The sequence below is a fragment of the Stigmatopora nigra genome, unplaced genomic scaffold, assembly GCF_051989575.1.
Source record: "Stigmatopora nigra isolate UIUO_SnigA unplaced genomic scaffold, RoL_Snig_1.1 HiC_scaffold_72, whole genome shotgun sequence".
Lineage (NCBI taxonomy): Eukaryota > Metazoa > Chordata > Actinopteri > Syngnathiformes > Syngnathidae > Stigmatopora > Stigmatopora nigra.
This window is the reverse complement of record NW_027551649.1, coordinates 3,662-30,434: the sequence shown is the minus strand read 5'-3', so window position 1 is coordinate 30,434 and position 26,773 is coordinate 3,662. Positions and strand designations below refer to the sequence as shown.

Genomic DNA, 26,773 nt, shown 5'->3' with positions numbered 1-26,773 from the left:
AGCTATACTAAAAAGAATGAGTAAAATATGTCATATTCTTCAGCTGGTAGCCAACGACGCTACTGTCATCGATCGGTACTATTGTCACGGTATACCAGCAAAAATTATCCACAATCGTATGTATTTTTTTAGCGGTGCGTACGGCAATGTCGATAAAGGATGACATGCGCATGCGTAGATATCCAGGGTAAATATCGTGGAAGCAAGCATGGAGGAGCTACATGGTAAGAAACGAGTTACTGCGAGTAAACATGCGTCGTACGGTGTTTGTACGTTTTTTGTGGGTTTGTACGGGGAATCATAATCATTTATAAGGGCAGTTATCGGCAGAGGTTGACAGGTATGTGAGTTTGTGTGTGTTGTTAACTAATAATTTTAGCACCTTACTCCAATTACTTAACTCTGTCTTATCCCGTCTAACAATGGAGCGTGTTCGGCATCGTAGGAGACAAACCAGGGTTGAGCGAGTTAATTCACAGATGATTTATTCCGGACAAATTGATCCATACAGAGCTCCCGGTCTCCCTCCCAAAGAATAAGCCCGCTGAGTGTCGCTGTCCCAAGCGTAGGAAGACATCGCCCAGAACCTCGTTTGCCCAGTTATAGTATAATAAAAATGCATATTCATTCGCTAATTGACAATGAGATGCGGACTGGTCCACGACTGCCGCGAGGGGTGCCTTCTCCGGACTTCACACTCTCCATCCTCGAATCCACATCATCCAGACCTCTGTCTCTGCTTGTCCTTTGGAGTCCAGACCATCTGTCCAGCTCCTTGTTTTTTCTGTCCTTTGAAGTCCCCCTCCATCTGTTTCCTCATCAGTGTGAATTCAACCTCTAAAACAGAATCTCAGACAGAGCCTTTTGTTCATTGTAATTGAGTTAAGAACAAGAGTTTAGTCCTGCAGTAGTAATATCAAAATGAAACAGCTACAATAAAAAGAATGAGTAAAATATGCCATTCTTCAGTGTGTACAGTATTTTAAGATTATATCGCTACGTTTGTCCAAACCATGCAACGTAGAGTTTGAATTTTTATGGTGGCCAGAAACGGCTGTCGGATCCTGATTGATGAGTGATTGAATTTCTTCACCTTCTCCAAGTGTGTAAACTCAATCTTTTATTTGTTAAACAACCATTTTTTAAAAGTGATTTTTTTAAAAGCACAACAATTGTATTTTGGTTCTAAACAATGTATCTGTTGGTTCTCACAAATAATCACGCATGATATAAAGCAAGGGTGCCCAACTCCAGTCCTTGGGTCCTGTATCCAATTTGTTTTTCATGTCCTCATCGACTGACACACCTAAATCAAATGTTCTGCCCATGACATATTTATTTGAAATATTCATCAAACTGTCTAAAACCTTTAACAATCCTGAATATTTGATGCAGGTGTGTTGGTGGAGGGTGAAATGAAAAACATACTGGATAGGGACCCTCGAGGTCCTGAGTTTGGCACCCCTGATATGAAGTTTGTGTCTTCCATAGGGATATATGTCCTCTCCTGAAGAATCCAACTGCCCTTACATCGGTTATTGACTTGTTCGAAGAACATGTGATAAACAAGAACTGGGAGGTCGATGTCATTGTAGGTATGACAACTAAAATCTGAAAAAAAGCACAATCAAATGTAAATAAGCACAATCATATGTGAATATGTTTGGTATTTTGATGTAGATAGTGGCTGTGTAGTTTTCTTTGGCATACTGAAGATCAGTGGTCTCAAACTCGCGGCCCGTGGGCCAACTGCGGCCCCCGGCTTAATATGAAAAATTAATGTTTGTGCGGCCCGCAAGATTGATATGAATGACACTGTGTTCGTAGCTGAATGAACCAAACACGGTAAGGTATACAGCTCTGGAGGGCGGAACATTGGCCGGGTTGTCCAGTGCCTCGCTCACTCACTCATTCATTGCTCCAATCAGCTGGCCGGAGAAGCCGTGAAGCTGATCACTCTGCTCGGCGCGCAGTCCTCTGCTGCTCTGAGCATAGAACTGAATGAGGCGCTATGATCTGTGATCCAGCTTTTGTCTGTGTCTGTAGCCATCTCCGCGAGTGAAACTGAAACTTAACTGTAAGTGCGTTAACATTACAATTGAGAAATTCAGAGAGTTGCCGTAATCCAATACGATCGGAGAGCGAAAGTGCGCATGCGGCACAGACCCGCGCGACTGAAAGTTAAAAGGTCAACCTGAGAATCATTCCAAGTCGAAACACACATTACAGCCCCAGAGATGTCTGTTTCAAAGCCTGCCGTGAAGAGAAAAGTCAGTGATGAGCACAGGCAGTTTCAAGAAAAGTGCAATATTTCTTTGTTGAGCACAGGGGCACCCCAACGTGTCTCATCTGCACTGAAAAAGTTGCGGCGCACAAGGAATACAATTTGAAATGTCATTATACTATTAGACATGCTGAGGAGTATGAAAAATACCAGGGAGATGGGAGAGCCAACCAGGTTGCCAGTCTTAAAACACGTCTTCTGAGGCAACAAGATTTCTTCAAGAAGGCTCCCAAAGAAAGTAATGCAGCAGTTGAAGCTAGCTACGCCGTTTGTGAGCTGATTGCTAAAGTAGGAAAGCTATTCACAGAAGGTGAATTTATCAAAAAGTGCATATTACAGGCTGCACATATTGTCTGTCCAGAAAAGAAAAGTCAGTTCAACCACATCAGCCTTTCTGCCAACACCATGGAAGAGCGCATTTCTGACCTGCCACGTGACATTTGTGATCAACTGTGTGAGAAAGCACAATGTTTCACTATATCCAGTGGCTCTTGATGAGACCACAGACATCACAGACACTGCCCAGCTCGCAATATATGTCCGTGGTGTTGATGACAATTTTGAAGTGATGGAGGAATTGCTCACAGTAATTCCAATACATGACCAGACCACCGCTAAGGAATTGTTTCACAAGCTGTGTGATGCCATTCAGAATGCCGGTTTGCCATGGGAGAGCTTTGTTGGAATAACAACTGATGGAGCCCCATCAATGATTGGGAGGAAAATGGACTGGTGGCAAAAACTGGGAGAGGAGGGTGTGGAGGATGCCATAGCTCTGCACTGCATTATCCATCAGCAGGCCCTTTGCAGCAGATGCCTGAAGTTTGATAATGTGATGTCTTTCGTTGTGAAATGCATCAACCAATTCAGATCCAGGTGCTTAAAGCACAGAAGGTTCCATGCTTTTTAGAGGAAATGGAGTCAGAATATGGAGATGTGCTCTACTTCACGGAGGTACGTTGGCTCAGTAGGGGAAACATGTTGAAGAGGTTTTTTGAGTTGAGAGCAAAAGTAAAAGACTTCATGGAGATAGACTGGGTTGCTGTTCTTGTGCTAAGTGATCCCAAATGGCTCATGGACTTAGCTTTTCTTGTTGATATCACACATGAGCTTAATGTACTGAACAAGAAGCTACAAGGCCAGGGGCAACTTGTCAGTGATGCCTATGACAACGTGAGAGCATTCTGCACTAAACTTGTTTTATGGAAAGGCAGGCTCTCTCAGGCAAACCCTGGCCATTTCCCAGCATGCAAGGTTCTCGTAGATGCAGGCACAACATTCAGTGTTGCGAAGTATGTTGAGGCCATTTCGAAGCTACAGGAGGAATTTGATCACAGATTTGCAGACTTCAAGACGAACAAAGCCACATTTCAAATTTTCGCGGGCCCCTTCTTCTTTGATATTCAAGATGCCCCTCCTGAGCTTCAAATGGAGCTCATTGACCTGCAGTGCAACTCTGCTCTCAAAGCCACGTTCACAGAGGTGAGTGGAGAAGCACACAAGCTTAGGCAATTTTTGAGAGAGTTGACCCCCAGCTTCCCTGAACTTTCCCGACTGTTCAAGCAGACTGTGCCTTTTTGGGAGCACATACTGGTGAAAAGCTCTTCTCCACCTTGAACTACAATAAGTCCAAGTACAGGTCTAGACTTACTGATGAGCATCTTAAAGCTCTACTGAGGGCCTCCACTGCTTCCTCCCTCAATCCAAATGTGACTCAGCTATGTGAGAAGAAGCACTGCCAGATCTCTAGCAGCAAGAAGTAGGCAAGAGAAGCCGTGTCCAGAATATTTCATGTTCAATGTTCCATTCAAGTTCAGAAAGTTATAGGTTAAAGAGCTGTTAATACAGGCATTTGAAACAGAATAAAAATAGTTTTCTCTACTTAGCCAGCCAGTGTATGTCTACTGTATGCTCATTATTATTATTATTATTATTTTATTACTGATTGATTGATTTTTTTTATTCATCTTTAAGTTAATTTATTTAATCCATTATTTAAAAAAATAAAGATATTCGATAAAGTTGGAATGTTTTATCAGCTCTTCTTGTGGAAATCCTGATGCGGCCCAACCTCACCTAGACTCTGCCTCTAGCGGCCCCCAGGTAAATTGAGTTTGAGACCCCTGCTGTAAATGAATGATGTCTTGAAGATGCAGCTCGTATTGTTTCGACACAGTGACACACAGCATTGACACGGTGTTGATCAATACTGACACATGGTAGACTTTAAAAAAATCCCCGCAGGAAACGGTGTACAGACTAAACTGACATTAATTTTATAACTTATTGTATCCAATACCATCATCACTTACATATTTGGATTCACATTTTCTTGTTTCATGTACAGTACTCCTTGGGATACGAGCTAAGTGCGTTCCGAGATTGAGCTTCTATGTCGATTTACTCTTATCTTAAATCAACGTTTCCCACAGAAATGAACTAAAGAGAAATTAATATGTTCCCACCCTCTGAAAAAAACCCAGAAAAACAGGATATACACAATGGAAAAACATTTTTATCGGTTGTAATTCACCATCTACTCAGAGTAACAAATAACTAGTGGTTATTATGTTGAATACAGTGAAGTCTCAGTTATCACGGTTGTCCACCCGCGAAAACTGAAAATCCGCGATGTAGCGGCGCCCCTTCAAAAATGCTTAAAAAAAAAAAAACGGAAACAGGTATACATTATACCCCCCTCTATACAGTACACCATATAGAATACGGGTAGAGAGAGTGAAATTCATGGTATAACAAAAAAAAACTAAAATATGTTGTCTGTTGTTAGACTAAACTATTTCACCTGACTCCAATTCCTTAACTCTGTAGTCTCCAGTCTAACAATGGAGCGTGTTCAGCCTCGGAGGAGACAAACCAGGGTTGAGCGAGTTTATCCACAGATGATTTATTCCATTCAAATTGATTCATACAGAGCTCCGGGTCTCCCTCCCATAGAATAAGCCCGCTGAGTGTTGATGTCCCAAAGCGGAGGATGGAAAAGACATTGTCCAAACCCACGTTTGCCCAGTTATAGTCCAACAAAAATGCATATTCATTCGCTGATTAATAATGAGATGTGGGCTGGTCCAGGGCTGCTGTGAGGGGGGGTTTCTCTGGGCTCCACATCTTCCAGCCTTGAATCCACATCATCCAGACCTCTGTCTCCGCTGGTCCTATAAAATCCCGACCCTCTGCCCTGCTCTTTGTTCCTCTGCCCTTTGAAGTCCTCCATCTGGTCTCTTATCAGTGTGAATCCCACCTTGAAAAAAGAATCTCAGGAAGAGCCTTTTGTTAACATTGTAGTCGAGGAGTCTCGGACCTATCCTTCTGTTCATATTGTAATTGAATTGAGAACAGGAGCCCAACTCTTCAGTGGCGATACTAAAACAAGACCGCCACAAAAAGAATGAGTAAAATGTGATATCAAAATGAAACAGCCATACTAAAAAGAATGAGTAAAATGTGATATCAAAATGAAACAGCTATACTAAAAAGAATGAGTAAAATATGTCAGATTCTTCACTGTTTAAAATAACAATTGAGGGTCTAGAACACTGTTGTACCGAACAATATACTTACGAACAACCAATTGTCGTTATTCAGCTTTTAAAAACAAGCAAACACTACAATTAGCTAACATTATTCCGACGTTTTGCGCAACAAATTAACATTTATATTTCTATTTCTGGGGGTTTAAGATTACAGTAATACCTGCACATGAATAAAATTGTACCATACCATATAGAAAATGGGTGTAGAGAGAGAGAGATTCGTGATAAATAATCAAGCAACATTTAACTTACCTCTTACAATAAGTTCTAAGCGTAGTTGATGAATAGACATGTGCAGTACGATGACGTAATAACGATGAATGACTGCACAGGGGCATGAAGAGCTTTACTGCTCCTCGGATGACGCCGCAGACGATGCAGGAGGCGGCGTAGTGGCCGCAGGAGGTGTCGTAATGGATGCAGGAGGCAGCGTAGTGGCTATAGGAGGTGGCGTAAGGAATGCAGGAGAATCTTCGGCGTTTTTTTGCGTGTAAGAAACATCGTCATCTGAGTTGTGAACGATGTTTTTTTTGGTCGATGAAGATGCGCCTGCCTATAAACAGCCATGACGTCATCAATACGATTGCTGAATTTGACGGCTCTTACCATGTTATCATCCATTTCTATGGCACTGTCTACGAGATAAGCATGGACTGATGGGCATCGGGAGAAGCTTGGGCTACTGTAGTGAATGGGCCAATGGGGAGTCGAGGATTCAGTGAGTGCTGTCCAATCAACTTGCGTTTATGCCCGTGATGCTTGGCGTATACGTGCATTCTTTGTGTTTTAAAATTTTGTAAAATGATGCAATTATTAATTCTAATTGAATACTTTGTTTTCAAAGTATGTAAAATAATGTAATTTCTAATTTTAATTTAATATTTTTCATTTTTATTAATTTTTTAATATTTGTAATTTTTAAATATTTTTTGATATAGTTAATTAATTCTTGAATATTTTTAGACCCGCAAAGCTCTGAACGTGCTTATGGGAGGTACGGAGGTACTGTCCATGATGGATATCATCCTGGCCAGCATCCTCCTCTTTCCCACTTCTTCCACAGAGTCCAAAGGACGGTCCAGAACAGAGCTGGCCCTCCGGACCAGCTTATTTAGCCCTTTCCTTTCCCACTCCGTGCTCCCGCATCCCCAACAGACCACTGCATAAAACACTATAGATCCCACCACAGTGTTGTAAAAGGTCCTCAGCAGTGTCACACTTCAGAAGTTAGAGGTGGTTCTGGTCCCTCTTGTACAGAGCATCTATGTTTGTGGACCAGTCCAGTTTGTTGTTGAGGTGAACACCTAGGTACCATATTTTCACGACTATAAGGCACACATAAGTCTATAATTTTCTCCAAAATTGGCAGGGTGCCTTATAATCCAGTGCGCTTTTTATATGGACCAAATACTAAAATTGTTATCAGGATAAAATAAAAAATTACAGCAAGCAGTCCCCGACTACTGATTGTGGGAAATGGAGAGGGGATGTGAGAGAGGGAGAGAGAAGGACCGTGGGTAAGCGAGAGAGGGAGCGCGCTAGCGAGAGAGATGGTGTGCAAAATGGGGAGTGCGAGAGGAGATTCAGATACACACACAAAAGGTTTTACGTTACACTAAACATGCTACTCGTATTGGCGAGCCAGCTCAGGCACATGCACACAACTCATGTTTTTTGATTATTTCGTGCTTAATATCGATTGTCATCATACGCCTTTTCTTCATAATTCCATTTATATCACCGGCTTGCGTTGGATCCATCGTGTTACTCTTAATTCTGCACTGACTAATGCGAAAACAACACGGAAAGAATGTAATGCGCCGCCCGGTGCTCGTAGAGATCTTTGCACGAGGGTGATGCGGCGAGAAAGACCATACGCTGAAATAATAAGCAGCCTCTCACGGGCTGACCACCTGGCTGTCTCGAATGCTCGTATCTCAAAATTTGTTTCGTATCTCAAGGTAAATATTTCTTCGAAACTTTCTCAAATTCCTCGTATGTCGAGGCGCTTGTATGTCAAGTTATTACTGTATATGTATACATGAGTGCGTTTGTATTGTATTTGTATGTATATATCTAAAATTATAAATATACATTGGCAGGATTAGATGCTCGTGGTTTCCTGTTTGGGCCCCTACTTGCTCAGAGGCTGGGAGTGGGGTTTGTCATGATCAGGAAGAAAGGGAAGCTGCCAGGAGCCACTGTGTCTGTGGCATATGATTTGGAATATGGAAAGGTATTAAATGCACACAATCACTAAACTTTTCTCCACTAATATTGAGTTTAATGTATCTAAAAACAATCCATGCTTGTAATTTTCCCCTTTCCTATGATCCTTATAGAGTGGTACGTCGAAATACGAGCTTAATTCGATCCGGGACTGAGCCCGAATGTCGTTCTTCTCGTAACTCGAACGAACGTTTCCGATTGAAATGAACTAAAAACAAATTAATTTGTACCAACCCTCTGAAAAAAACAAACAGGGTATTGGTTTGGAAAAATGTTTTATTTCTTCTAATTCTCCAACAAAGTAACACATAAATAGTGGTTTAATAGTAATAAAATGTGTTTAATAGAACTAAAATTGGACAGATTTTCCTGAGGATGCAGAGAGGGACATAGGGGGGGAACGTTATATGGCAACGCACTTGTAACAGGACAAACAAATTTAAGCTAACTTAAGTTAACTTCATCTGCAAGCATCTCATCAGGTCCAACAACGCTCCCCTCCCGTGTGTATCCTGCCCAAACTGGGCACATCGCTCCTGCACCCGTATCAGCCGCTATGAGCCATCCCCCACCTGGACATGCACAAACTGCAATGCGTCCCAAATCATACCCCATGCCCAACCTCAGGCAACAACAACTCCTGTGCCCCCCATAATTGCCTACCAGCCCCCGCCAAATAACCTCTGTCCCATATGCACACGTCGACTACCCAGTCAGTGCGCCCTTTTCTGCAGCTCCTGTAAGAGAGGCTTCCACGTCACCTGTGCCCCTGAAACCAAAACCGCAGTTGACAGAATGAGGCGATCAAACTCCTGACGGTGCTCAACCTGCATCCAACCACATATCACACACAAAGACAATATCTGTGATAACAGAAAGGCCCAACTCCCCCCCCCCCCCTGCTCTCAACCCCACCTAACCATTGTGCAGTGGATCTGTGACACTCACTTGCAGGAAAAATCACCGAACTAAGTGCTGTGGCAAGAAGACTGAAATGTGATGTCCTTCTGCTACAAGAAACAAAACTGGGCTTAGAGGATCCCACTCCGTCCATTCCTGGCTACGACGCCGTCCGACAGGATTGGGCCTTCAGTGGAACAAAAAACCATCGTGGGGGTGGTCTACTCACATTCGTCCGTCAAGGCATCCCGTATTCTCTGGCACTGCCAGTCAATTCAGGCCCGGCGGAAATACAACGCATCCTCATTCCCACTGCAAAAAGATCACAGCTCTCACTCACAAACTTTTATATCCCCCCCAGTTACATCGTCTTTTGTGGGCCCGCCGAACAGCCATACAACGTGGCTAGCGTGTCTATCCACAAGTCGTGGACTTATCTGCGGAGACTTCAACGCCCACTACTCTGCCTGGGACGACTTAGTATAAACTGACCCTAGGGGGCAAGCCATCCACGACTGGCTTGAAGATCAAGGCAGAAATCTCCTAACTGACGGCACACCCACGCGAGTATCCCGACACCTGGATCGAAGGGGCATGAGCACCGCAGACCTAACATTAGCAGACCCATACACAGCGGAAGCCTGTGTCTGGATCCTCATCGTCGAACTCTCTTCAGACCACCTTCCAATTCTGGTCAAGTGGAAAGAGGAGATCAAGACCGAGGCAGAAAAGCGAAGAGTGGCTCCAAACTTTAAGAAAGGTGATTGGGGGAAATATAGGAAGGCTGTCTCCGAGAGATCCCTGGTGCTGAGCTGCCTACAGAACCGAAGATGCTTCTCCAGGCATTCACCGATATCCTAAAAAGGGCGATGGCAGAAGCCGTCCCCCTAAACAGTTTTTCGTCCCAACAACATCCCATGGATGAATGACGCACTAATAAAGGAGAGGAATCGATTAAGACGAAACTTGAATGCGGCTACCCGATCCCCTTACCTGCAACTGTGCAGAGAGGTAGCAGAGAAGACATCTGAGGCGAAGCGCGCGGCTTGTCATCTCCACCTCCAAAAAATCTCGGAAACCAGGGACTCCAAACAAGCATGCGCGGTCGTCAAATCCCTGACGAGACCACAATCGAGCAAAGGCAGCAAGACGCTCATCTATAACGATCGTGAGTACGCCTCTGACAAGGCCAAGGCAACGGCTTTCGTCATTGAATACGCAAAGGTGAGTGGGCGCAAGAGTAATAAGTCGAGTAGGAAGACCGTACGACAGCTTCGAAGAGATGCTCGTAGACTACAGGGTTCCCCTCGGCAATTACCCGAGTGTCCATTTTCCGAAGATGAACTCCGCCGAGCTCTCAACCAACTGAAACAAGGCAAAGCTGCTGGTCAGATGGAATCGCTCCAGAGATGCTGAAGTACCTCCCCCCTGAAGCACACCCTATCCTGCTCCAGATCCTTAACATCAGCTGGACCACCCAATGGTGTCCCCAATCCTGGCGCTCGGCGGTGATCATCCCGTTCCTCAAAAAAGGCAAGGACCCTCAATTAGTCGGAAGTTACCGCCCAATCGCCTTTACTTCCACCATTAGCAAGACCCTGGAAAGACTCATAGTAAACCGCCTGTCCAACTGGCTGGAGGAGAAGGGCATTCTTAGTCCATGGCAGGCGGGTTTCCGTAAGGGCCGCTCCACCACCGACCAATGCCTACGGCTGTCCCAATTCGTCATGGATGGGTTCCAGTCTAAGCAGCGTCATTGCTCCATTGCTGCTTTCTTCAACTTCAGCAAAGCGTACGACAAGATGCTGGCGATCGGTGTTCCTCACCGGTATGTTGAGTGGATCAAAACCTGGTTCACCAACCGAACGGCACGCGTGAGGGTCAACGGTACTACAGGACGCTGCCGCACGTTCAAAGAAGGCCTTCCCCAAGGATCGGTGTTGTCACCGCTTCTCTTTACCATCTACATCAACGACCTGCTTAACTCCTTTTGAGCCTACCACCCTCGTCTCCGGCTGCGCTGATGACTTGGCGCTCGTCTGTGGCGGCCGTAACAAAGAAGCAGTGGCGACGAGATTAGAATCCGAGGCCGCCAAAGTCCACCAATGGTCTGCGAATAACCACCTCACCCTCAATACGTCCAAGTCGGAGGTTGCCTTCTTTACAATGGACGCTGCCGAATCCTCATGGTGCCCAAACATCACCATCGGGGGTGCCAGACTCAAGCTCAACCCAACCCCTACCTTCCTAGGGGTCCGGTATGACCGCCGTCTCACATTCAACGAACACATACAGCACTTGAGTTAAGTCATGAGGCAACGCCCTCTCCCTATTCATTTTACACCCATACAGAAATCCTCATCCCCACCCAACAGTTAGACGCAGCCACCAAAACTATTGCAGCACTAGATAAAACGGACTTGTACATCTACACCGACGGCTCCACCCACAACGGTACGGCGAATGGAAGAGCTGGAGTAGCAGTCTTCCGAGGCGACTCCCTGATCCACTCCTGGCACGCACCAACGGGGTCCCTTAGCAGCTCTTACCAAGCCGAAAAGACTGCACTGAACGCAGCCATTGACTGGCTCGGGCAGAATGAAGACTGGACCTCGGCCTCCATCATCACGGATTGCAAATCTCTCCTCCGAGCCCTCAATAACCTGAACAACCTTGACACCCCCACCATTGCCCTAAACTCCAAATTTGCGGCCTTTCCCCCATCCAAAAAGATCCAGCTAATCTGGATCCCCGGTCATTGCAATCTCACAGGCAATGATATAGCAGATGAGCAGGCGAAACTAGGCTCCACCCTCCCCCAACCAACGCCTCTGCTAGAAAAACAAACACGCCTAGCTATTATTCACAGGAGCTGCAAACCCCCCTCACCAACACAACCCCGCGTCATCTTCCTCACATCATCCCGTCCCAATCCGGAGGAAGAGTCCCAGCTATCCAAGAAAGACCTTCCTGACCTTATCCGATGCTGGTCCGGCCACCATTCCTCCCTCCGAAGATGGCAACATTTGACGGGGAAGTGCGAAAATGATCGGTGCCGTCACTGCGGTGAAGAAGAAGAATCGGCCGAGCATCTCTGGCTCCGGTGCACAGCACTTCAGAATGCCCATTACCACCACCGGCTTGGACTCTCTATCGGAGAACTACGGAGCCTCCCACACGCGAGTCTAGCGCTTCTGAGGATTATCCTCAGGCGCATCGGGTGATTCAACAACAACAACACCGTTTGACATAGTGTCATTTTCAACCTTTTTCTGAGAACCAGGAAATTCACCGGGGCTTTTCCACCGAGCCTATCCGAGGATAGTGCATGGACTGAACCATTCTGACGCCCCGCCGTTCGACTTAGAAAATGTTTTGGACATAGAAGATTTTCGAAAACCAGGAAATTCAGTGGGACATTCGCCCGAATCTATACGAGGATAGTGCATCTTCGGATGCGTTTCTCTGAGACACCGCCGTTTGACTTAGTAGTTTTTCCGACATTTTTCAAAACCAGGAAATCCACTTTAAATACAATTTCACGTTTTATGGAGGTCTATTTTAATACACTGACGTTTTATGGAGGTCTAGTTTAATACACTTTGACGTTTCCTCGAGGTCTATTTTAATACAGTAAATTATCCGGTAGAACAGTGGTCTCTAGACCCTCAATTGTTATTGTAAACAGACAACATATTGCATACGCACGCATATATGTATGTATGTGTGTACGTGCGTGTGTGTGTGTGTGTACGTGTGTGTGTGTGTACGTGTGTGTATGTGTGTGTGTGTGTGTGTGTACGTGTGTACGTGTGTGTGTACGTGTGTGTGTGTACGTGTGTGTGTGTACGTGTGTGTGTGTACGTGTGTGTGTGTACGTGTGTGTGTGTACGTGTGTGTACGTGTGTGTGTACGTGTGTGTGTACGTGTGTGTGTATGTGTGTGTGTACGTGTGTGTGTGTACGTGTGTGTGTACGTGTGTGTGTACGTGTGTGTGTACGTGTGTGTGTACGTGTGTGTGTACGTGTGTGTGTACGTGTGTGTGTACGTGTGTGTACGTGTGTGTGTACGTGTGTGTGTACGTGTGTGTGTACGTGTGTGTGTACGTGTGTGTGTACGTGTGTGTGTGTGTACCGTGTGTGTATGTGTGTGTACGTGTGTGTTTGTACGTGTGTGTGTACGTGTGTGTGTACGTGTGTGTGTGTGTGTACGTGTGTGTGTGTGTACGTGTGTGTGTACGTGTGTGTGTACGTGTGTGTGTACGTGTGTGTGTACGTGTGTGTGTACGTGTGTGTGTGTACGTGTGTGTGTGTACGTGTGTGTGTGTACGTGTGTGTGTGTACGTGTGTGTGTGTACGTGTGTGTGTGTACGTGTGTGTGTGTACGTGTGTGTGTGTACGTGTGTGTGTGTACGTGTGTGTGTGTACGTGTGTGTGTGTACGTGTGTGTGTGTACGTGTGTGTGTGTACGTGTGTGTGTGTACGTGTGTGTGTGTACGTGTGTGTGTGTACGTGTGTGTGTGTACGTGTGTGTGTGTGTACGTGTGTGTGTGTGTACGTGTGTGTGTGTGTACGTGTGTGTGTGTGTACGTGTGTGTACGTGTGTGTGTACGTGTGTGTGTACGTGTGTGTGTACGTGTGAGTGTACGTGTGTGTGTGTACGTGTGTGTGTGTACGTGTGTGTGTGTACGTGTGTGTGTACGTGTGTGTGTGTACAAGTGTGTGTGTGTGTACAAGTGTGTGTGTGTGTACAAGTGTGTGTGTACGTGTGTGTGTACGTGTGTGTGTGTACGTGTGTGTGTGTACGTGTGTGTGTGTACGTGTGTGTGTACGTGTGTGTGTGCACGTGTGTGTGTGTGTACGTGTGTGTGTGTGTGTACGTGTGTGTGTGTGTACGTGTGTGTGTGTGTGTACGTGTGTGTACGTGTGTGTGTGTGTACGTGTGTGTGTGTGTACGTGTGTGTGTGTGTACGTGTGTGTACGTGTGTGTGTGTGTACGTGTGTGTGTGTGTACGTGTGTGTGTGTGTACGTGTGTGTGTGTGTACGTGTGTGTGTGTGTTGTGTGTGTGTGTGTGTACGTGTGTGTGTGTGTACGTGTGTGTGTGTGTACGTGTGTGTGTGTGTATGTGTGTGTGTGTGTACGTGTGTGTACGTGTGTGTGTGTATGTGTGTACGTGTGTGTGTACGTGTGTGTGTACGTGTGTGTGTGTACGTGTGTGTGTGTACGTGTGTGTGTGTACGTGTGTGTGTGTACGTGTGTGTGTGTACGTGTGTGTGTGTACGTGTGTGTGTGTACGTGTGTGTGTGTACGTGTGTGTGTGTACGTGTGTGTGTGTACGTGTGTGTGTGTACGTGTGTGTGTGTGTGTGTGTGTACGTGTGTGTGTGTGTGTACGTGTGTGTGTGTACGTGTGTGTGTGTACGTGTGTGTGTGTGTACGTGTGTGTGTGTACGTGTGTGTGTGTACGTGTGTGTGTGTACGTGTGTGTGTGTACGTGTGTGTGTGTACGTGTGTGTGTGTACGTGTGTGTGTGTACGTGTGTGTGTGTACGTGTGTGTGTGCACGTGTGTGTGGGTGTACGTGTGTGTGTGTGTACGTGTGTGTGTGTGTATACGTGTGTGTGGGTGTACGTGTGTGTGGGTGTACGTGTGTGTGGGTGTACGTGTGTGTGGGTGTACGTGTGTGTGTGTGTACGTGTGTGTGGGTGTACGTGTGTGTGTGTGTACGTGTGTGTGTGTGTACGTGTGTGTGTGTACGTGTGTGTGTGTACGTGTGTGTGTGAACGTGTGTGTGTGTGAACGTGTGTGTGTGTGTACGTGTGTGTGTGTGCGTGTGTGTGTACGTGTGTGTGTGTGTGTACGTGTGTGTGTGTGTGTACGTGTGTGTGTGTGTGTACGTGTGTGTGTGTGTGTACGTGTGTGTGTGTGTACGTGTGTGTGTGTACGTGTGTGTGTGTGTACGTGTGTGTGTGTGTACGTGTGTGTGTGTGTACGTACGTGTGTGTGTGTGTACGTGTGTGTGTGTGTACGTGTGTGTGTACGTGTGTGTGTGTACGTGTGTGTGTGTGTACGTGTGTGTGTGTACGTGTGTGTGTGTACGTGTGTGTGTGTGTGTACGTGTGTGTGTACGTGTGTGTGTGTGTGTACGTGCGTGTGTGTGTACGTGCGTGTGTGTGTACGTGCGTGTGTGTGTACGTGCGTGTGTGTGAACGTGCGTGTGTGTGAACGTGCGAGTGTGTGTACGTGCGAGTGTGTGAACGTGCGAGTGTGTGTACGTGCGAGTGTGTGTACGTGTGAGTGTGTGTACGTGTGAGTGTGTGTACGTGTGAGTGTGTGTACGTGTGAGTGTGTGTACGTGTGAGTGTGTGTACGTGTGAGTGTGTGTACGTGTGAGTGTGTGTACGTGTGAGTGTGTGTACGTGTGAGTGTGTGTACGTGTGAGTGTGTGTACGTGTGAGTGTGTGTACGTGTGAGTGTGTGTACGTGTGAGTGTGTGTACGTGTGAGTGTGTGTACGTGTGAGTGTGTGTACGTGTGAGTGTGTGTACGTGTGAGTGTGTGTACGTGTGAGTGTGTGTACGTGTGAGTGTGTGTACGTGTGAGTGTGTGTACGTGTGAGTGTGTGTACGTGTGAGTGTGTGTACGTGTGAGTGTGTGTACGTGTGAGTGTGTGTACGTGTGAGTGTGTGTACGTGTGAGTGTGTGTACGTGTGAGTGTGTGTACGTGTGAGTGTGTGTACGTGTGAGTGTGTGTACGTGTGAGTGTGTGTACGTGTGAGTGTGTGTACGTGTGAGTGTGTGTACGTGTGAGTGTGTGTACGTGTGAGTGTGTGTACGTGTGAGTGTGTGTACGTGTGAGTGTGTGTACGTGTGAGTGTGTGTACGTGTGAGTGTGTGTACGTGTGAGTGTGTGTACGTGTGTGTACGTGTGTGTGTACGTGTGTGTGTACGTGTGAGTGTACGTGTGTGTGTGTACGTGTGTGTGTGTACGTGTGTGTGTGTACGTGTGTGTGTACGTGTGTGTGTGTACAAGTGTGTGTGTGTGTACAAGTGTGTGTGTGTGTACAAGTGTGTGTGTACGTGTGTGTGTACGTGTGTGTGTGTACGTGTGTGTGTGTACGTGTGTGTGTACGTGTGTGTGTGTACGTGTGTGTGTGTGTGTACGTGTGTGTGTGTGTACGTGTGTGTGTGTGTACGTGTGTGTGTGTGTGTACGTGTGTGTGTGTGTACGTGTGTGTGTGTGTACGTGTGTGTGTGTGTACGTGTGTGTACGTGTGTGTGTGTGTACGTGTGTGTGTGTGTACGTGTGTGTGTGTGTACGTGTGTGTGTGTGTACGTGTGTGTGTGTGTTGTGTGTGTGTGTGTGTACGTGTGTGTGTGTGTACGTGTGTGTGTGTGTACGTGTGTGTGTGTGTACGTGTGTGTACGTGTGTGTACGTGTGTGTACGTGTGTGTACGTGTGTGTGTGTATGTGTGTACGTGTGTACGTGTGTGTGTACGTGTGTGTGTACGTGTGTGTGTACGTGTGTGTGTGTACGTGTGTGTGTGTACGTGTGTGTGTGTACGTGTGTGTGTGTACGTGTGTGTGTGTACGTGTGTGTGTGTACGTGTGTGTGTGTACGTGTGTGTGTGTACGTGTGTGTGTGTGTGTGTGTGTACGTGTGTGTGTGTGTGTACGTGTGTGTGTGTACGTGTGTGTGTGTACGTGTGTGTGTGTGTACGTGTGTGTGTGTACGTGTGTGTGTGTGTACGTGTGTGTGTGTACGTGTGTGTGTGTACGTGTGTGTGTGTACGTGTGTGTGTGTACGTGTGTGTGTGTACGTGTGTGTGTGTACGTGTGTGTGTGTACGTGTGTGTGTGTACGTGTGTGTGTGCACGTGTGTGTGGGTGTACGTGTGTGTGTGTGTACGTGTGTGTTTGTGTACGTGTGTGTGTGTGTATACGTGTGTGTGGGTGTACGTGTGTGTGGGTGTACGTGTGTGTGGGTGTACGTGTGTGTGGGTGTACGTGTGTGTGTGTGTACGTGTGTGTGGGTGTACGTGTGTGTGTGTGTGTACGTGTGTGTGTGTGTACGTGTGTGTGTGTACGTGTGTGTGTGTACGTGTGTGTGTGAACGTGTGTGTGTGTGAACGTGTGTGTGTGTGTACGTGTGTGTGTGTGTACGTGTGTGTGTGTGTGTACGTGTGTGTGTGTGTGTACGTGTGTGTGTGTGTGTACGTGTGTGTGTGTGTGTACGTGTGTGTGTGTGTACGTGTGTGTGTGTACGTGTGTGTGTGTGTACGTGTGTGTGTGTACGTGTGTGTGTGTGTACGTACGTGTGTGTGTGTGTACGTGTGTGTGTGTACGTGTGTGTGTGTACGTGTGTGTGTGTACGTGTGTGTGTGTGTACGTGTGTGTGTGTACGTGTGTGTGTGTACGTGTGTGTGTGTGTACGTGTGTGTGTGTACGTGTGTGTGTGTACGTGTGTGTGTGTGTGTACGTGTGTGTGTACGTGTGTGTGTGTGTACGTGCGTGTGTGTGTACGTGCGTGTGTGTGTACGTGCGTGTGTGTGAACGTGCGAGTGTGTGTACGTGCGAGTGTGTGAACGTGCGAGTGTGTGTACGTGCGAGTGTGTGTACGTGTGAGTGTGTGTACGTGTGAGTGTGTGTACGTGTGAGTGTGTGTACGTGTGAGTGTGTGTACGTGTGAGTGTGTGTACGTGTGAGTGTGTGTACGTGTGAGTGTGTGTACGTGTGAGTGTGTGTACGTGTGAGTGTGTGTACGTGTGAGTGTGTGTACGTGTGAGTGTGTGTACGTGTGAGTGTGTGTACGTGTGAGTGTGTGTACGTGTGAGTGTGTGTACGTGTGAGTGTGTGTACGTGTGAGTGTGTGTACGTGTGAGTGTGTGTACGTGTGAGTGTGTGTACGTGTGAGTGTGTGTACGTGTGAGTGTGTGTACGTGTGAGTGTGTGTACGTGTGAGTGTGTGTACGTGTGAGTGTGTGTACGTGTGAGTGTGTGTACGTGTGAGTGTGTGTACGTGTGAGTGTGTGTACGTGTGAGTGTGTGTACGTGTGAGTGTGTGTACGTGTGAGTGTGTGTACGTGTGAGTGTGTGTACGTGTGAGTGTGTGTACGTGTGAGTGTGTGTACGTGTGAGTGTGTGTACGTGTGAGTGTGTGTACGTGTGAGTGTGTGTACGTGTGAGTGTGTGTACGTGTGAGTGTGTGTACGTGTGAGTGTGTGTACGTGTGAGTGTGTGTACGTGTGAGTGTGTGTACGTGTGAGTGTGTGTACGTGTGAGTGTGTGTACGTGTGAGTGTGTGTACGTGTGAGTGTGTGTACGTGTGAGTGTGTGTACGTGTGAGTGTGTGTACGTGTGAGTGTGTGTACGTGTGTGTGTGTACGTGTGTGTGTGTACGTGTGAGTGTGTGTACGTGTGAGTGTGTGTACGTGTGAGTGTGTGTACGTGTGAGTGTGTGTACGTGTGAGTGTGTGTACGTGTGAGTGTGTGTACGTGTGAGTGTGTGTACGTGTGAGTGTGTGTACGTGTGAGTGTGTGTACGTGTGAGTGTGTGTACGTGTGAGTGTGTGTACGTGTGAGTGTGTGTACGTGTGAGTGTGTGTACGTGTGAGTGTGTGTACGTGTGAGTGTGTGTACGTGTGAGTGTGTGTACGTGTGAGTGTGTGTACGTGTGAGTGTGTGTACGTGTGAGTGTGTGTACGTGTGAGTGTGTGTACGTGTGAGTGTGTGTACGTGTGAGTGTGTGTACGTGTGAGTGTGTGTACGTGTGAGTGTGTGTACGTGTGAGTGTGTGTACGTGTGAGTGTGTGTACGTGTGAGTGTGTGTACGTGTGAGTGTGTGTACGTGTGAGTGTGTGTACGTGTGAGTGTGTGTACGTGTGAGTGTGTGTACGTGTGAGTGTGTGTACGTGTGAGTGTGTGTACGTGTGAGTGTGTGTACGTGTGAGTGTGTGTACGTGTGAGTGTGTGTACGTGTGAGTGTGTGTACGTGTGAGTGTGTGTACGTGTGAGTGTGTGTACGTGTGAGTGTGTGTACGTGTGAGTGTGTGTACGTGTGAGTGTGTGTACGTGTGAGTGTGTGTACGTGTGAGTGTGTGTACGTGTCAGTGTGTGTACGTGCCAGTGTGTGTACGTGCCAGTGTGTGTACGTGCCAGTGTGTGTACGTGCCAGTGTGTGTACGTGCCAGTGTGTGTACGTGCCAGTGTGTGTACGTGCCAGTGTGTGTACGTGCCAGTGTGTGTACGTGCCAGTGTGTGTACGTGCCAGTGTGTGTACGTGCCAGTGTGTGTACGTGCCAGTGTGTGTACGTGCCAGTGTGTGTACGTGCCAGTGTGTGTACGTGCCAGTGTGTGTACGTGCCAGTGTGTGTACGTGCCAGTGTGTGTACGTGCCAGTGTGTGTACGTGCCAGTGTGTGTACGTGCCAGTGTGTGTACGTGCCAGTGTGTGTACGTGCCAGTGTGTGTACGTGCCAGTGTGTGTACGTGCCAGTGTGTGTACGTGCCAGTGTGTGTACGTGCCAGTGTGTGTACGTGCCAGTGTGTGTACGTGCCAGTGTGTGTACGTGCCAGTGTGTGTACGTGCCAGTGTGTGTACGTGCCAGTGTGTGTACGTGCCAGTGTGTGTACGTGCCAGTGTGTGTACGTGCCAGTGTGTGTACGTGCCAGTGTGTGTACGTGCCAGTGTGTGTACGTGCCAGTGTGTGTACGTGCCAGTGTGTGTACGTGCCAGTGTGTGTACGTGCCAGTGTGTGTACGTGCCAGTGTGTGTACGTGCCAGTGTGTGTACGTGCCAGTGTGTGTACGTGCCAGTGTGTGTACGTGCCAGTGTGTGTACGTGCCAGTGTGTGTACGTGCCAGCGTGTGTACGTGCCAGCGTGTGTACGTGCCAGCGTGTGTACGTGCCAGCGTGTGTACGTGCCAGCGTGTGTACGTGCCAGCGTGTGTACGTGCCAGCGTGTGTACGTGCCAGCGTGTGTCCGTGCCAGCGTGTGTCCGTGCCAGCGTGTGTCCGTGCGAGCGTGTGTCCGTGCGAGCGTGTGTGCGTGCGAGCGTGTGTGCGTGCGAGCGTGTGTCCGTGCGAGCGTGTGTCCGTGCGAGCGTGTGTGCGTGCGAGCGTGTGTGCGTGCGAGCGTGTGTGCGTGCGAGCGTGTGTGCGTGCGAGCGTGTGTGCGTGCGAGCGTGTGTGCGTGCGAGCGTGTGTGCGTGCGAGCGTGTGTGCGTGCGAGCGTGTGTGCGTGCGAGCGTGTGCGCGTGCGAGCGTGTGCGCGTGCGAGCGTGTGCGCGTGCGAGCGTGTGCGCGTGCGAGCGTGTGCGCGTGCGAGCGTGTGCGCGTGCGAGCGTGTGCGCGTGCGAGCGTGTGCGCGTGCGAGCGTGCGCGCGTGCGAGCGTGCGCGCGTGCGAGCGTGCGCGCGTGCGAGCGTGCGCGCGTGCGAGCGTGCGCGCGAGCGTGCGTGCGCGCGAGCGTGCGTGCGTGCGCGTGCGTACGTGCGCGCGCGTGCGTGCGTGCGCGCGCGGGCGTGCGTGCGCGCGTGGGCGTGCGCGTGGGTGCGTGGGTGTGCGCGCGTGGGTGTGCGCGCGTGGGTGTGCGCGCGTGGGTGTGCGCGCGTGGGCGTGCGCGCGTGGGCGTGCGCGCGTGGGCGTGCGCGCGTGGGCGTGCGCGCGTGGGCGTGCGCGCGTGGGCGTGCGCGCGTGGGCGTGCGCGCGTGGGCGTGCGCGCGTGGGTGTGCGCGCGTGGGTGTGCGCGCGTGGGTGTGCGCGCGTGGGTGTGCGCGCGTGGGTGTGCGCGCGTGGGTGTGCGCGCGTGGGTGTGCGCGCGTGGGTGTGCGCGCGTGGGCGTTTGCGCGTGGGCGTGTGCGCGTGGGCGTGCGCGCGCGTGGAATTCCTCCGAATATCGATGACCATATCTTTGTCTTACTGGTGTTGATATAGAGGTGGTTTTGCCTACATCAGTCAACAAAGGCTGTGATGACTCCCCTGTACTCTAGGTCGTTCTCGTCGTCAGAGAACTTTTGGAGTTGGCAGGTGTTTAAATTACATCTGATGTGTAGAGGGTGAAGAGGAGTGCTTTGTGGGGCCCCCGGGCTGCCAGTCTTACATATTGTGATCTGTCAGTGAGGAAGTCGATGATCCATGCAGCCACGTGGTGCTTTACTCCAGCCTCTTCCAGTTTCCCTCTCAGTAGGACCAGCTGAATGGTGTTGAACGCACTGGAGAGGTAAAAAAAAAACATCATTCTCACTGTGCTTCCCGTGTTCTCCAGGTGTGAAAGTGACCTGTGCATCAGGTAGGTGGTAGCATCTTCCACACCAATGCCTGGACAACAGGCCAAATGCAGTGGGTCCAGCTCTGCATTCAGGGATGCAATCCCTCCCTCAGTAGACCCTCACCAGTTTGCCTATAAAAAAATAGGTTCACTGATGGCGCATCTCCGTAGCTCAACGTACAGCACTGAGCCACCTGGAGACCATGGGAACTATGTGCGGATGCTCTTCCATCTGCTACATGATTAAGAACTTCTTAACCAATCGTCCACAAACTGTTAGACTTGGTCTCCACCTCTTTTTCTCCATCACACTGAGCACTGGCTCCCCTCAAGGCTATGTACTTAGTTCTGCTTACAGAGATGAGGTCAACAAACTGTCTTTGTGGTGTTTGGTGAACAATCTCACACTAAACATCACAAAATCTAAAGAAATAATCCTGGACTTTCGCAAACGCAGCTCAGATCTTGCCCCACTCCTCATAAATAAAGTATGTGTCACGGACAAGCTTTCCTGGTCTACCAGCACCACGGCAGTGGTGAAGAAGGCCCAGAAATTTCCTGAGGAGACTCAAGAGGAACAACTTTGATACTAACCTTCTGGTAACCTATAGAGCTACTGTGGAGAGGGTTAGGGTTGCCATCCTGGCATACTGCATTACAGACTGGTATGCTGGAAGCACGGCAGCAGACAGAAAGGCCCTGCAGAGAGTGATCAACACTCCCCTGAATACCATTGGCTGTTCTCTGCCCTCACTGTATGACATTGCCAGCCCTCGCTACCTCAGCAGAGCCAGGAACACTGTCAGGGACCAATACCAACCTGGTCAAAACCTGCTCCGGCGCACGGTCTATATGCCGAAAGAAAAACTTGGAACTTGGTTGAAAAACTTGTACACACACACGACCGGGGGCGGGGCGAGCACGTCGGCTAAATGTTCTTCGGCTTCATAGTCGGTCGGCCAAATAGTCGTCCGGCTAATACTACGTTCAGCCAGATGGTCTTTCGGTCAATTGGCTGTCGGCCAGATGTCAGTCGGCTAAATGTCTTTCGGCATATAGATCGGCCACGCCTGCTCCAGCTGCTGCTCTCTGTTAGACTCTACAGGTCTCACAATGCACTTAAGGACAGTTTTTTTCCCACAGCCATCAGGACTCTGAACTTGCGTTAGCCCGACACAATCCCTTCTGTGCAATAACTTCGGGGTGTGCAATAATTATGTGCAATATCTTAGACTGTGCAATATTTTAGAATTCACCTAGCCGGGATGTGACTTTTTTTTTTTTTTTTACTGGGAAAACGCACTGTGAAGTAGCACCACAAATGCAGTTATACACCGCTGTGTATGATGACAATGAAAAAAAATCAGACATAGGCATTGTCGTCATCATTGACTTGACAAAAAGCCTAGTAGTCATCATACCCTCAGCAGCGTATGACGAAATTGTATAGTGCTTCTCCACAAGTTCGTCTTCCCAGGCCAGACACATTTATGACATTTATTTATGACATATTCATACTTGTTAGCTCTCCGCCTTGAGCGCCATTTTCCGGCGACTACAAGTTGCCTCACCGATGCCAACAAGAATAAGATGGATCACTTACCTCTCAGTCTTTATACTTACCCTCCCTCAGTCATCCTGTGGAAGGTAGATCTGCACCAAACAACCTTCCTGTTTCTTCAATTCGACTTGACTTAATTTCATCGTAGGGATATGTGTAGTCGTCACGTCACGTGTTGCTGCAGGTTCAGAGACCTGATGGCAGTTGGGAAGAAGCTGTCCTTGAGCCTGTTTGTCCGTGCTTTGTAGGACCTGTAGCGTCTGCCAGATGGAAGCAACTGGAACAGGCCGTGTCCAGGGTGGTATGGGTCTCCAACAATGGACCCGGCTCTTCTGAGGTATCGGGGGTTGGCAATGTCTTCTAGCGATGGCAGAGAGCAGCCGACGATCTTCTGGGCAGTGTTTATCACTCTCTGTATGGCTTTTTTGTCTGCTGTCGTGCTTCCGGTATACCACACTGTGATGCCGTAAGTCAGGATGCTCTCCACAGTGGCTCTGTAGAAGGTTGCCAGAAGCTTGGTGTCCAACTTGTCCCTTCTCAGTACCCTGAGGAAGTGGAGTCGTTTCTGGGCCTTCTTCACTAACACTGTGGTGTTTGTGGACCAGGAGAGCCTATCCGTGACGTGGACTCCCAGGAATTTGAACGATTGGACCCTGTCTACACATACTCCGTTAATGAGGAGTGGGGCCAGGTCTGTGCTGCGCTTGCGAAAGTCCAAGATTATTTCTTTAGTCTTTGCGGTATTCAGTGTAAGATTGTTCGCCGAGCACCAAGAAGACAGTTTGTCGACCTCGTCTCTGTAAGCTGACTCATCCCCGCCAGAGATGAGTCCGATCACAGTGGTGTCATCGGCGAATTTGATGATAGAGTTTGACTGATGGGCTGGTGTGCAGTCGTATGTGTACAGGGAGTACAGGAGAGGACTCAGTACACAGCCTTGTGGTGAGCCTGTGTTTAGTGTGATGGAGGAAGAGAGGTGTGGACCCATTCTGACCGTTTGTGGTCGACCAGTCAAGAAGTTCTTTATCCAGCAGCAGATTGAAGAGGATAGTCCAAGGTGGTAGAGTTTGTCCTTCAGGATGTCCGGCTTGATGGTGTTGAAGGCTGAGCTGTAGTCTATGAAAAGCATCCTCACATAGTTCCCCTGGTGCTCCAGGTGGCTCAGTGCTGTGTGAAGAGCCACGGCGATAGCATCCTCAGTGGACCTGTTTTCCCTATAAGCAAACTGGTGCGGGTCAACTGAGGGGGGAATTGTCTTTCTGATGTGTCGGGCCACCAACTTTTCAAAGCACTTCATGATCACAGGCGTGAGAGCAACAGGCCTGTAATCGTTCAAGCTGCCGATGGTTGGCTTTTTGGGGACAGGAATGATGGTGGCAGATTTTAGGCAGGCAGGAACGATGGATTGTTGCAAGGACCAATTGAAAATGTCCGTGAAGACTCCTGCCAGCTGATCAGCACAGGCTTTGAGCACTTTGCCAGGTATTCCGTCTGGACCAGCAGCCTTCCTGGTGTTCACAGCCTGCATTTCCAGTCTCGCTTCCTGTTCCTGAAACTCCAGTGTATTGTCGCAGGGTGGTGGTGGGAGTGTTGACACTTGGTTTGATTTGTCAGATTCAAAGCGGGCAAAGAAATGGTTCAGTTCCTCCGCTAGTGAGACATTCGCGTTTACAGACATGGAATTGTTCTTGTAGTTAGTGATATGTCGTATTCCCTGCCACATCTTCTTTGGGTTGTTTTCTTTGAAGTGCTCTTCGATTTTCTTAGTATATGCTGCCTTGGCCTTCTTTATGCCCCTTTTCAGCTCAGCTCTGGCAGCTCTATACTTTCTTTTGTCCCCCGATCTGTAGGCGGTGTTACGGCATTTGATAAGTGCTTGTGTCTCTTTGGTCATCCAGGGTTTTTGATTTGGAAAAACTCGTATCCGTTTGTTTGTAGTGACGTTGTCAATGCCGTTTCTGATGTAGGAGAGTACATTTTCTGTATAGTCCAGGAGGTCGTTGTGTTCAAAAAGTTCCCAGTTGGTGCGGGAAAAGCAGTCCTGCAGTTTAGAAAGAGCGTTCTCGGGCCAAGTTTTTATTGACTTTATTTTTGGCTTTGTCTGCGTTCGGAGTGTGTTGTACGCAGGGGTTAGAGATATACAAAGATGGTCTGAACCAGCTAGATGTGGGAGAGGATCAGCTTTATAGGCATGTTTGATGTTCGAGTAGACATGGTCGAGAATTTTGTCTTGTCTTGTATTGCATTTGACATATTGGATGAACTTAGGTAGGACAGTCTTTAAACTTGCTTTGTTGAAGTCACCAGCGACAATAAAGACTCCATCAGGGTGGTCGAGCTGTTGTTTATTTACAGCCGTTAGCAGTAAGTCGAGAGCCGTGTTGACGTTAGCATTTGGAGGTATGTAGATAGCCGTTACTATGACGACCGTTAGCTCCCTCGGCAGGTAGTATGGTCTGCATCGTATTGCCAATAGCTCCAAATCCGGAGAACAGTGGGTGTCAATGATCTTGTTGTTACAGCACCATTCATTGTGAATGTACATGCATAGTCCACCGCCTTTGCTTTTTCCTGTTAGTTCTTTGGAACGATCGTTCCGAAAAAGCGTTCGGCTAGCTAGCGATAGCGCAGCGTCGGGTATATGCTGGTGTAGCCATGTTTCCGTGATGAGAATAATGTTGCAATACCTTACGAAGCTGTTGGTAGCAACTCGAAGTTCCAACTCATCCATTTTGTGGGTAATGGATCGGACATTTGTCAGAAAGATACTAGGAAGCGGGGTTCGGAAAGGTTGTTGTCTTAGCCTAACCGCTAAGCCTGACCGGCAACCCCGTTTCTGTTTTCTTTCTCTTCGTCGTCTACGTCGTACTTTTGGAGGGCTGGATATCCACTGAGATCCCGGAGGTCTCCGGATGTTCTCGGGGATATCGAAGGTCATAGATTTAGGTTTCTTGCCTTTCCTTCCGACAGTGATTAGGTCTTGGCGACTGTAGAAAAGCGAACGAACTGGAGAGCAGTGAGCCGCTGCACCCGTGCGCGCCGCCATCTTTTGATTTGATTTTGAAGAAGAAATGAACTTAATGCAACGAAAGACAAAGCCTTGCTGCCTGTATTCTACACAAAAGCCTTCCCAAACTTTCATCCCGAACGAAAAGCTGTATCTCACTGAAAGAGGGGTCCCATTCAAGGACTTGGACTAAAACTCCCATTAACCTGTTTATTTTTATTTTATATCAAGAGGAAATGAACTATTTTCAGTATTTATGTATAGTATTGAAAGTATACATATTTTTATACTTGTAGATTATATTTAGATATTTATACATAGAGGTCATGAGCTTACCCTGTTTTAGGCCGCAAAACTTTTTGTAATCATGTTAAAATTATTTACTTTCCATTGTTTTGCACAAATTCATGCAGTATTTGGATTGTGTATAGCTCAATTAAATTTGTATATTATAGCTTCACAAAGTACCTTGTAGTTGTATTATATTTTTCTTTACCCTTTTAGGCAGAAGCAGAGATCCAAGAAGATGCAGTAACCCCAGGGCAGAAAGTCGTGCTTATTGATGACCTTCTGGCTACTGGAGGTGAGATTTTTTTTATTTTTCAAATATGTTAACAAGCACGCTCACTTTTATTAAAGCCGGACAGTACACCAAAATTTTTCCTCCAACACTTACGAATGCCTCTCGGTATGAAATTTTCCTACTACGATTTTTTTATATGCAAATGAGTGACTCGAGATACGAAAAATATCCCAAGTCATGATATCCCCAAAAAGTACCATACATTACTCACGTAAAGGCCCCGGGCCGTGCGTATAAGCTGCACCCTGTTGTCTGGAGGTTTTAAAGATCATCTTCCTTGCCTAGATCCTCCTAAACTGTCCTATCACCTAATCATCAGCAGCGGAAAGGCCAGTGGGAGGCTTCATAGCACACAAGCAGCTTAGCAAGCACCGGCAGCTCCTCCATCTGACC

General features: G+C 48.0%; 1 protein-coding gene across 1 annotated transcript in view; it reads left to right on the top strand.

Moving 5' to 3' along the window:
- The window catches only part of LOC144193106 (anoctamin-10-like), a gene marked incomplete at its 3' end in the record, with an annotated part of 53,829 nt that extends 27,449 nt beyond the window's left edge, over positions 1–26,380 (top strand). The window contains exons 6-7 of the mRNA XM_077711938.1: positions 1,492–1,591; positions 26,302–26,380. Of these exons, the coding sequence (XP_077568064.1) occupies positions 1,492–1,591; positions 26,302–26,380 (179 nt within the window). The remainder of the gene's footprint in view (positions 1–1,491; positions 1,592–26,301) is intronic.
- Between the last annotated feature and the right edge of the window lie 393 nt (positions 26,381–26,773).